Raw genomic sequence first — 11,454 nt, 5'->3', positions numbered from 1 at the left:
TGGAAGCTCATGCCATGGTGCAAAGGAGACCTCCCGGCAACGGGATGAAAGCTGCAGCAAATTCGTCAGGCGACACAGGGGAGGACGCCCACCCTCCGTCAGTCCTACACAACCTGCAGCATGGCTGCCAAAGGGGCGGTGCCCACAGTTCCAGAATGTCAAGACGGACTAGCCCGTGGTCGATGGCATTATACTGCGGAAGCGACAGGATCGTCATTCCAATGGCTCTCCGGGCGGACATCCTCCACAGGATTCACGAAGGGCACCTTGGTGCCGAAAAATGCAAAAGGAGAGCGCGCCAATCTGTTTACTGGCCAGGGATTAACGAGGACTCACCAACATGGTGCTCTCCTTGACACGTGCCAAAGACATCGACCGGCACAATGCAAGGAGCCACTGCAGCAGCAATGAGATGGCCACGTCACCATGGGACAAAGTGGGCTTGATTTGTTCCACTCCATGGGCCGCAACTATGTCCTGATCATTGACTACTTCTCCAACTTCCCGGAAGTCCTGCAACTCCCGGATCTCACAGCAGCAGCCGTCATCAAGGCCTGCAAAGAAACTTTCTCCAGGCATGGCATCCCACGGACGGTCATGTCCGACAATGGTCCTTGTTTTGCCAGCTGGGAGTGGACGGACTTCGCCAAGATTTACAATTTCCAGCACACAACGTCGAGTCCCCACTTTCCGCAATCGAATGGCAGGGTGGAGAAAGGTGTCCACATAGTCAAGCAACTCATCAGCAAGGCTGCGGACTCCAAATCTGACGTACACTTGGCCCTCCTATCGTACCGTTCGTCACCTTTGAGCTCGGGACTATCACCAGCTCAGATGCTTTTCAACAGGGATGTGCGGACAACTTTACCAGCGCTACACTTCACCAATCCCGATCACTCGCCTGTCCTGGATCAAATGCGTCAACAGCGCCAAGCGCAAAAGCAGCACTATGACCAGCAGGCCAAGGTACTGCCACCGTTGGCCATCGGCGACACAGTGAGGCTGCGAAACCCAGCTGGGGGTTGGTCCAAAATGGCGGTGGTCCTCCGCCTAACATCGCCACGGTCCTACATCGTGCAGTCGGATGATGGAACAATGGTTCGACGAAATCGGCGAGACCTTCTGAAGGTCACACCTCGTCCACGGGTCCTTCCGACACTCGATCTGCAGGACACACTGGATCCACAGGACGCTGTCATACATCTTCCTGACACCCCAGCAGCAGATGTCCGCACGGACACACACGACCCTGGATCTCCAAGCCCACTCAGGAGGTCTACACGGATCAGACGTGCACCTGACCGTCTGAACCTGTGAACATGGACTGACAAATGCATCGCCCTGCCCTGTTCTGTGTATATACATATATAACCTAACTCTTTACCTTTGTGTTTTACTACAGCTCTGCAACTACAAAAAAAAAAAAAAAAAAAAAGTGAAGAAGGGGGATGTGGTGATCCTCGCCTGAGTCACCAGGGGGCAGCGCGGGGACACCCATAAAAGGAACGCCGAAGGCCCGCCTCGGCCACTTGAAACCGGAGGGGTTGGAGTGGCAAGAGGTGCAAGAAGCTGGAGGGTGCTAGTCTGTTTGGGGCCTAGTTGCAGAACATTGAAGAGCAGCCTTTTATCAAGTGTAATCTGTAATTTATTGTGGGACACAGTAAATCATCCTTAACCTAAAGACGACTTCGAGCATTCTTTCAAGAAGCATAACAATGTTGAACTCGTTAATGGGCGTGGGGTCGTTCCAAGGACCCTTGGAGCTGGAGGGGCCCATCGAGTGCTGTTGAGGAAGCCCAGGTCGAACGAGTCGCCTAGCGCGGTGCTGGTCCGCTTTCACTGCTTCGTTGACCGTGAGTGCGTGCTGAGATGGGCGAAGAAGGAAAGGAGCAGCAGGTGGGAGAATGCGGACATTAGCATTTACCAGGACTGGAGCGCGGAGGTGGCGAAGAGAAGGGCTGGCTTCAATCGGGCGAAGGGTGCACTTCACAAGAAGAGGGTGAAGTTTGGCCTGTTACAGCCGGCTCGCCTTTGGGTCACTTACAAGGACCGCCAGCTCTACTTTGACTCTCCGGAGGCCTGGACTCGAACTGAGGACTGGGGGGCTGGGGAAGGATGTACATTGTTTGGAGGCTCTGTCCTCCTTGGTATCCTTTCGTTTTTATTGGCTGTGTTTGATGTTGCTTTTTTGTTGCTCTGCTTTTTCATTTTTTGAGGCTGTTATTTATTTACTGTGGTGTTTTTTAGTTTTTCCACTGGTAGAGGGTTGGGGAGCTGTTCGCTGTCCCGCTGGGTCATGTGCCCGTCTTTTTCCCGCGTGTGCTGGGGGGGCGGAGTTCGGGATGGAAGCGCGGGCTTACTTCCCGCGCTGGAGGAGTTGGGGGCGGGGCCGGCACTAGGAGGGGAGATGGGGAGATTGGCGGTTGCGTCGCATCGGGGGGGGGGGTGGGGGTCGTCAGTATGGCGGGGGTAGCTGGGGTCAGCAGGAGTTGGCTGTCTTACGGAAGTACAATGTTAGGGGTTACGCAGCTAGGGGGGCCCTAGCTCGGGGGTGGGGGGCTCGAGGGGGGGGGGGGGGGGGGGGGGGGGGGGGGGGGGGGGGGGGGGTGGGGGGTGGGTACCGGGTTGCTGCCTGCAGGGGCCGTAGGGAAACGGCTGGTGAAGGAGGGGGCTGGAGAGGGGTCTGCCACTGTGGGGAACGGGCCTGGGGGGTTCCCTGGGCACGTGGTGAGCCGAGGGAGAGCTATGGCTGATCGGCGCAGAGGGAGGTGGAAGACCCCCCAGATTCAGCTGTCACATGGAACGTGAGGGGGCTGAATGGACCGGTGAAGCGGTCCCGGGTCTTGGCACACCTGAGGGGGCTGGGAGCAGATTTAGCTATGCTCCGAGACGCACCTTAAGGTGGCGGATCAGGTGAGGCTGAGAAGAGGCTGGGTAGGACAGGTGGCTTCACTCGGGGCTCGATGCGAACAATCGAGGGGTGGCGATCTTAGTCGGAAGAGCTTGTCGTTTGTTGCGTCTAATGTGGTGGCTGACATGCAGGTAGATATGTAATGGTGAGCGGTAGACTTCAGGGGGGCGGGTGGTTCTGGTCAATGTGTACCCCCCAACTGGATGATGCGGGCTTCATGTGGCGCATGCTGGGCAGATCCCGGACCTGGAAGCGGGGGGTTTGATCCTGGGTGGGGACTTTAATACGGTCTGGATCCGGCTCTGGATCGCTTGAAGTCTGGGACGGGTAAGAGGCCGACAGCGGCCTCGGTGCTGAGGGGTTCATGGATCAAATAGGAGGGTGGACCCTTGGAGTTCTTGAAGCCGGGGATAGGAGTTCTCCTTTTTCTCCCATGTTCACAAGGCTTATTCCCGATTGTCTTTTTTGTTCTCAGCAGGGCGCTGATCCCGAGAGTGGTGGGGGCGGATATTCGGCGATAGCCATATCTCATGCGTCCTGTGTGGGTACGAGTTTGGGGCATTGGTGACGGCCCCGCTCCCACTCCCCCAAGATATTCTACGAGTCCAGTAGTGGTGGTGTCCCTCAAAATTTGGGGGCAGTGGAGGCGGCACAGGGGGAAATGAAGCCTCAGTGTGGAGCCCCGATACGGGGCAATCACCGGTTTGCACCGGGGAGATGGATGGTGGGTTTGGGAGTTGGCACAGGGCAGGCATCAGACGGATGGGGGACCTTTCCCTCGATGGGAAGTTTGCGACATTAGAGGAGTGGAAGGGAAGTGGGGCCTCCCCCCTGGGAATGCTTTCAGGTATATGCAGATTAGGGCGTTTTGCTAAGCGGCAGGTGGCGGAGTTTCCGCGGCTGCCACCTAGGGGGTGCAGGATAGGGTGCTCTCGGGGACTTGGGTCGGTGAGGGGAGATCCCGGCGATTTATCAGATGATGCAGGAGGAGGAGGAGGCCTCGGTGGAAGAGCTGAAAGCGAAGTGGGAGGAGGAGCTAGGGGAAGAGATTGAGGATTGGAACGTGGACGGACACCCTGGAGAGGGTGAACTCGTCCTCTTCCAGTGCACGGCTCAGCCTAATTCAGCTGAAGCTGCTGCATAGGGTGCACATGACAGGGGCCAGGATGAGCCGGTTCTTTGGAGGGGAAGACAGGTGCGGGAGGTGCTCGGCAGGCCCGGCGAACCACACCATATGTTTTGGGCATGTCCGGCATTAGAGGGGTTTTGGAAGGGGTGGTGGGGACTCTGTCCAAGGTGGTCGGTTCCAGGGTGGAGCTGGGCTGGGGGCTCGCGATCTTTGGGGTAGCTTCGGAGCCGGGAGTGAAGTGAGGCGAGAGAGGCCGGCATTCTGGCCTTTGCGTCTCTAGTAGCCCGGCTCAGGATCCTGTTACAGTGCAGGGACACACGGCCCCCGAGTTCGGAGACCTGGGTCAACGACATGGCTGGGTTCATCTAAGTTGGAGAGGATGAAATTTGCCCTGAGGGGGTCGGTACAGGGGTTCTTCGGCAGTGGCAGCCCTTTCTCGATTTCCTGGCGAAAGATTAGAGGGTGGTCAGTCTCTGCAGCAACCCTGGGGAGGGGGGCGGGGGGGGGGGGGGGGGGGGGGTTGTTAAGAGGGATTTGTTTTTAGCGACGGGGTGCTTGTTATGTTTTCTTCCTTGTATTGTTGTTCGTTATTAATTTATTACTTTGTATCGCGGGGGATTTCTTTCTGTTTCTGTGTAAATTACCCTTGTTTACTTTAACCGTGGGGGCGGAAAATTTGTTGTTGAAAATCTTGAATAAAAATTTTTTTTTTTTAAATCAAGTCCGGCGGGGGTGACGGGTCTATACGTTGAGTCGGTCCGGCGCTCGAATCGTTCGCTGGGACCAGCGGAGCACCGGTGTTGCAGCCGCTTCGGATGGCCGTGTGCTGATGTCCGGTGTGAATCCGAGGGTGGACTCCGGGGGTGGTTCTTTCCGAGCTTCGTTCCTGACCGGTGTGATGGGTGAAAGGGGGCGCAGGAAACCTGTAGGTAGTGGGGCCCAGGGCGTGGGGGGTTGGGTGGGGTGGGGTGTGAGGGGTACCTCGGTGGTGGTGGTGGTGGTAGATCCTACAGGCGCCAGGTACCGGAGGGAAACGGTGTCCTGCCGGCCGTCGGGGTGCTCGATAAATCGTAGTGGGGGTTTTGAATGTAGTAGTAGGACCCTCTCTCCCAGCGGGTCCGTTTTATGTATCCGGTCGTGCTTCCGAAGGAGGTCAGGGCCCGGATTCCACAACCAGGATGGAAGCGAGGCCCCGTGGTAGTGCCCCTAGGGAAAACAAATAATCGCTCGTGAGGAGTCTGATTGGTGGCCGTACACAGGAGGGACCTAATTGCATGGAGCGCATCGGGGAGGACCTCCTGCCAGTGGGAGGTCGGGAGATTCCTGGACCGTAGGGTCAGTAGGACGGTCTTCCAGACCTTCGCGTTCTCCCTCTCCACCTGCCTGTTACCCCTGGGGTTGTAGCTGGTAGTCCTGCTCGAGGCGATGCCCTTGTCGAGCAGGTACGGACGCAGCTCGTCGCTCATGAAGGATGAACCCCTGTCGCTGTGGACATAGTTAGGGAAACGGTACAGGGTGAAGACACTGTGCAGGGCTCTGATGACTGTATGGGAGGTCATATCGGGGCACGGGATGGCAAACGGGAAGCGAGAGAATTCATCTATGATGTTAAGGAAGTAAACATTACGGTTGGTCGAGGCAAGGGGCTCTTTGAAATCAATATTCAGTTGTTCAAAGGGCCGGGGTGCCTTTACCAGGTGAACCTAGTCTGGTCTATAGAAGTGTGGTTTACACTCCGCGCAGATCGGGCAATTCCTGGTGACAGCTTTAACCTCCTCAGTGGAGAAAGGCAGATTGCGGGCCTTGATGTAGTGGGCGAGCCGGGTGACCCCCGGGTGGCAGAGGTCGCTGTGGATAGACTGTAATCGGTCGTCTTGCGCGCTGGCGCATGTGCCGCGGGACAGGACATCTTGGGGCTCGTTGAGCTTCCCCGGACGGTATACGATATCATAATTATAGGTGGAGAGTTTGATCCTCCACCTCAAGATTTTGTCATTTTTAATTTTGCCCCGCTGCGAGTTATCGAACATGAAGGCAACCGATCTCTACTCGGTGATGAGGGTAAACCTCCTACCTGCGAGGAATGAGGAGTGTCGAAGTTCCGAAGCGAGAGGGTTCGGGAGAAGAAAGCTACTGGCCTACCTGCCTGGTTCAGAGTGGCAGCGAGAGCGACCTCTGAGGCGTCGCTCTCCACTTGATAGGTAACGGATTCATCCACCGCCCGCATGGCGGCTTTGGCGATGTCCTCCTTGATGCAGTTTGAAGGCTGGCGGGCTCAGCTGACAGTGGGAAGAGTGTGGTCTTAATAGTGGGCGGGCTTTGTCCGCATACTGGGGGACCCACTGGGCGTAGTAGGAGAAAGATCCGAGGCACCACTTGAGGGCCCTGGAATAGTGAGGGAGAGGGGGTTGTAAGAGGGGGCGCATACGGTCAGGGTCAGGTCGAAGGACCCCGTTTTCCATGACGTAGCTGAGGAAGGCTAGTCTGGTTGTGCGGAAAACGCATTTCTCCTTATTGTAGGTGAGATTGAGTTTTTGGGCGGTTTGGAGAAATCAGTGGAGGTTGGCGTCGTGGTCCTGCTGGTCATAGCCGCAGATGATGACATTGTCCAAGTACGGAAATATGGCCTGCAGCCTGTACTGGTCCACCATTCGGTCCATTGCTTGTTGGAACACCGAAACCCCATTTGTGACGCCAAAGGGAACCCGGAGGAAATGGAAAAGGCAGCCGTCTGCCTCGAACGCCGTGTAGTGGCGGTCCTCCGGGCGGATTGGGAGCTGGTGGTATGCAGACTTCAGATCCACTGTGGAGAAGATGCGGTACTGGGCGATCTGATTTACCATGTCTGCAACCCAGGGGAAGGGGATACGCATCGAGGTGCGGTTAATGGTCTGGCTGTAATCAACTACCATCCGGAACTTTTCCCCGGTCTTGACGATCACCACCTGAGCTCTCCAGGGGCTGTTACTGGCCTCTATGACTCCCTCACGTAAGAGCCGCTGGACTTCGGCTATAATAAATACCCTGTCCTGCAGGCTATACCTCCTGCTGCGAGTGACCATGGGTTTGCAGTTAGCGGTGAGGTTAGCGAAGAGTGGAGGGGGTCAATTTTTAGTGTTGCTAAACTGCAGATAGTGAGAGGGGGAAGGGGTCCGCCGAAGCTGAGTGTTAGGCTCCTGAGGTTACACTGGAAATCGCGCCCGAGTAGGAGAGGGGAGCAGAGGTCTGGGAGTACATACAATTGGAAGTTGGAGTAGTTGGCGCCCTATATCGTTAGTGTTGCAATCGTGCGCCCTTGTATCCGGACAGAGTGCGATCCCGAGGCAAGGGAGATAGTTTGCTGTGTTGGAAATATCGGGAGCGAGCAGCCTCTTACCAGGTCTGGGTGAACGAAGCTCTCGGTGCTCCCAGAGTCGAAGAGGCCCTGAGTCTTGTATCTGTTGACTTGAACGGACATCATAGAACTTTTGAGGTGCTTTGCCCATGACTAGTCCAAAGTGACTGCACTGAGCTGTGGGTAGTCGGTGGCGTGGTCAGCGGTGCTGGAGCGGCCCCGTGATAACTGTCCGCGGAGGTCGTAGTCGTCGATTTGACTATCGGGTGATGGTCAAGATGGCGGCCCCCGTTGATCACATGTGGCGGGCAGCGAGGAAGATGGCGCCCAAGATGGTGGCCCCCATGAGTCGCACATGTCATGCGGAGGCGGAGTCGGCAGACACACTGCCACATTGTGGGGTCTGCGGGCCTGTGATTGTTCTGGGTAGCGTTCGCGCTGGAGTTTTTAGTTTTAGCCAGGCATACCTTCGCAAAGTGTCCTTTTCCGCCCGCAGCTGCTGCACGTCGCGTTGTGGGCCGGGCAGTGCTGCCGGGGGTGTTGGGGCTGGCCGCAAAAGTGGCACGATAGCCCTCTGTAGTGGTCGGGTGGCACGCGGCGCATGGCCTGGGTAGTCTCTGGTCGGGGGGTCCACGATGGGGTTGCGTGGTCAGCTGGGAATGAGTTTAAGCTTTGAAAAGCCATGAGCGGAGCCAAGGGTGGAGCCCTGTACATGCTCCTCATCTCCCCCTGTGGGCAGAGCCACGCAACGGCTCACAGATGGAGCCCACAGGGACATCATGATACACAGTGTGAATTTATATTATACATTCACCACAGAAGACAAATGATACCTTGGTCGAGTGTCTCTCAGATTTTTTGTTTTTATTTTAGATTTCCAGCATCTGCAGTATTTTGCTTTTAAAATGTTGAATTTTCTTTTCATGTCAAATAAATCGTACACATGAGTTTGGCAGAGACAAAATAACTTCATTTTTAAATTAAGACATTGAATTGTTAGAATTATCAACACATTAGTAAAACGAATGGTTAAAAACCCATCCCTCAAGACATCTCACACTGCAATCTCAGCTCTTCCCCTTCGCCAGGGCCGACAGCATTGCATTCAAGTTGCTTCACAGCGCCAGGGTCCCAGGTTCGATTCCCGGCTTGGGTCACTGTCTGTGCGGAGTCTGCACGTTCTCACCGTGTCTGTGTGGGTTTCCTCCGGGTGCTTCGGTTTCCTCCCACAATTCCCGAAAGACGTGCTGTTAGGTAATTTGGACTCTCTGAATTCTCCCTTTGTGTACCTGAACAGGTGCCGGAATGTGGCGACTAGGGGCTTTTCACAGTAACCTCATTGCAGTGTTATTGTGAGCCTACTTGTGACAATAAAGATTATTATTATTATTAAATTGTAGTTGGATTAGATTCCACCAGGAGGGATGGCCTATCAGGTCCCATGGCAACAGAGTATGGCAGGCTTACTACAAGAATCCATTGGTTTTTGGTACTGACTGACAGTTAAATAATTATAAACAGACACAAGTTATCAGTAACGTTTTCTCCACAATTTTTTTGTCTGGGTTAATATCCAGGAGCATATGGAGGTGGAGTCATATATTCTACAGGGAGATCATCGATATCACTTGCCTGGTTTCTTCTCTCTCCCTCAGTACAGTCACTTAGCAGCTGATAACCACCTACTGGCTCTACCAAATCAAACTGTCTAGAGCAGGAAGTGGGCCTGTGTGATACAGACTGACCCTGAGACACGAAATGACCCTGTGACACGGACTGACCGTGCGACACAGGCTGACCCTGTGACATGGACTGACCCTGCGACATAAACTGACCACGTGTGGTCCTGGGAGGAAGATGGGGAATATGATGAGCTGGGAAGGGCAGAACACATTGACTCCCAGTTGTAGGAGGATTGTCTGTATAACTGGTGGCAGGTACAAAGCTGTTTATAGCTGTCATGTGTTTTGTGTGCTGTCTCTGGGTCAGGATGGGGTGTCTGTGAGGGACATTATCATCAGCTTGATGCTTAACTTCAGATTTTGAAACAGAAACATCTGGTCTTGAACTGGGATTGTGGATTTTCATTTCCAGATTGGTGAGCTGAGTCCTTTGAAGGAGCAGATTCTGAGCACCAGACTGAGATGCCTGAAATGAAATTGTAATCAATTTACTTACTGACATTTACTGCACAAAGGTTTTTTTCATGTTCAGTCACAGGCTGATAGTCAATGAGAAAACAGGGTAGACAGAAATCTATGAGATGACATTGGCCATGACCTGCAGTTTTGAGTCAAATCTTCTGATATTCAGACTCCAATATTGTGAGGTGACAAAATTTGATGCTGTTGTTTTGCCACTTGCTTTGAATGGATGTTTGCAGCTTCATGGGGAATGGGCTACTCTCTTTATTTGGGGATTTGCATCATACATAACATTGGGATACAGCACCTTTCACAACCATGTGACATCTCAAAGTGCTTTGCAGCCAATGAAAGGCTTTTTGAAGGTTAACCATTGTTGGAAATGCAACAGCCAATTTGTGCACAGCAAGCTCCAATAATCAGCAGTGTGATAATGGCTAGATACTGTTTTTGTGATGTCGATTGAAGGATAAATATTGTCCAGGATATGGGGAGGGTTCCTCCGCTCTTCCTTGAGTTGGGCAAAATGATTTTAACATTTCATCTGAAAGACCAGGCAGCACTTCCTCAGAACTGCGCATCCTGGACTTTGCTGCTCAAATCTTGGAGTGAGATTGAACCCCAGCTCCATGTGATACAGAGATGAGAATGCACATATCCTTTGATTCTCTGAGAGACCAAAGATGGGATTCTCCGACCCCGGGGCCAGGTCGGAGAATCATAGAAACATAGAACATTACAGCGCAGTACAGGCCCTTCGGCCCTCGATGTTGCGCCGACCTGTGAAACTCTAAAGCCCATCTACACTTTTCCCTTATCATCTATATGTCTATCCAATGACCATTTGAATGTGTTTAGTGCTGGCAAGTCCACTACTATTGCAGGCAGGGCATTCCACGCCCTTACTACTCTCTGAGTAAAGAACCTACCTCTGACATCTGTCCTATTTTTATCTCCCCTCAATTTAAAGCTATGTCCCCTCATGCTAGACATCACCATCCGAGGAAAAAGGCTCTCACTGTCCACCCTATCTAATCCTCTGATCATCTTATATGCCTCAATTAAGTCACCTCTTAACCTTCTTCTCTCTAAAGAAAACACCCTCAAGTCCCTCAGCCTTCCCTCATAAGATCTTCCCTCCATACCAGGCAACATCCTGGTAAATCTCCTCTGCACCCTTTCCAATGCTTCCACATCCTTCCTATAATGCGGCAACCAGAACTGCACGCAATACTCCAAATGCGGCCGCACCAGAGTTTTGTACAGCTGCAACATGACCTCATGGCTCTGAAACTCAATCCCTCTACCAATAAAAGCTAACACACCGTACACCTCCTTAACAACCCTCTCAACCTGGGTGGCAACTTTCAGGGATCTATGTACAAGGACACCGAGATCTCTCTGCTCATCCACACTACCAATCGCCGGGGGCCTGTGCGAATCGCGCCACACCGCCCCGACGCCAGGACGCGATTCTCTTCAGAGCAGAGGGCGCCTCCGATGTGGCCTAGCCCGCGATCAGGAACCACAGATCGGCAGGTCTGCCTCTCTGTGTCCCGGCCTCCTTTCTTCCACGCCGGCGCCTCTACTCCTGTGCCATGTTGGGTTGGGGCTAGGCAAGGGAGACACCATGCATTAGCGGAAATCGCGCCGGTGGGACTGCGCATGCGCGGGTTCGCGCTGGACCCACTGCGCATGCACGCGTCCCCCGGCGCCCATTCCATGGCCAGATCCGCAGATGGAGCGGTGTGAACCGCTCCAGTGCCCTGCTGGCCCCTGTAGGGGCCAGAATTGCTGATCCTGGGCCCGTGTTGACGCTGTCGAGAAACGCGATGGTGTTTCCGACGGCGTCAACACTTAGCCTCAGGATCAGAGAATCCCGCCCATGATCTCTGTCTATCTCAGCCTTAAATATGTTCAACAATGGGACATTCTT

The 11,454-nt window shown here is 54.0% G+C and overlaps 1 protein-coding gene across 4 annotated transcripts in view; it reads right to left on the bottom strand.

Moving 5' to 3' along the window:
• Positions 1-8,230: 8,230 nt before the first annotated feature.
• LOC119953637 (hematopoietic SH2 domain-containing protein homolog) overlaps positions 8,231-11,454 on the bottom strand; it is an 80,247-nt gene continuing 77,023 nt past the window's right edge. For all 4 annotated transcript variants that reach the window (XM_038778100.1, XM_038778102.1, XM_038778101.1 and 1 more), the window contains one exon: positions 8,231-9,522. In XM_038778100.1, coding sequence (XP_038634028.1) covers positions 8,941-9,522 — 582 coding nt within the window. In that variant the 3' untranslated portion in view covers positions 8,231-8,940. The remainder of the gene's footprint in view (positions 9,523-11,454) is intronic.

This window comes from Scyliorhinus canicula, chromosome 18 (assembly GCF_902713615.1).
Source record: "Scyliorhinus canicula chromosome 18, sScyCan1.1, whole genome shotgun sequence".
In the NCBI taxonomy this organism is placed as follows: Eukaryota; Metazoa; Chordata; class Chondrichthyes; order Carcharhiniformes; family Scyliorhinidae; genus Scyliorhinus; species Scyliorhinus canicula.
This window is presented reverse-complemented; position numbering and strand designations above follow the sequence as displayed.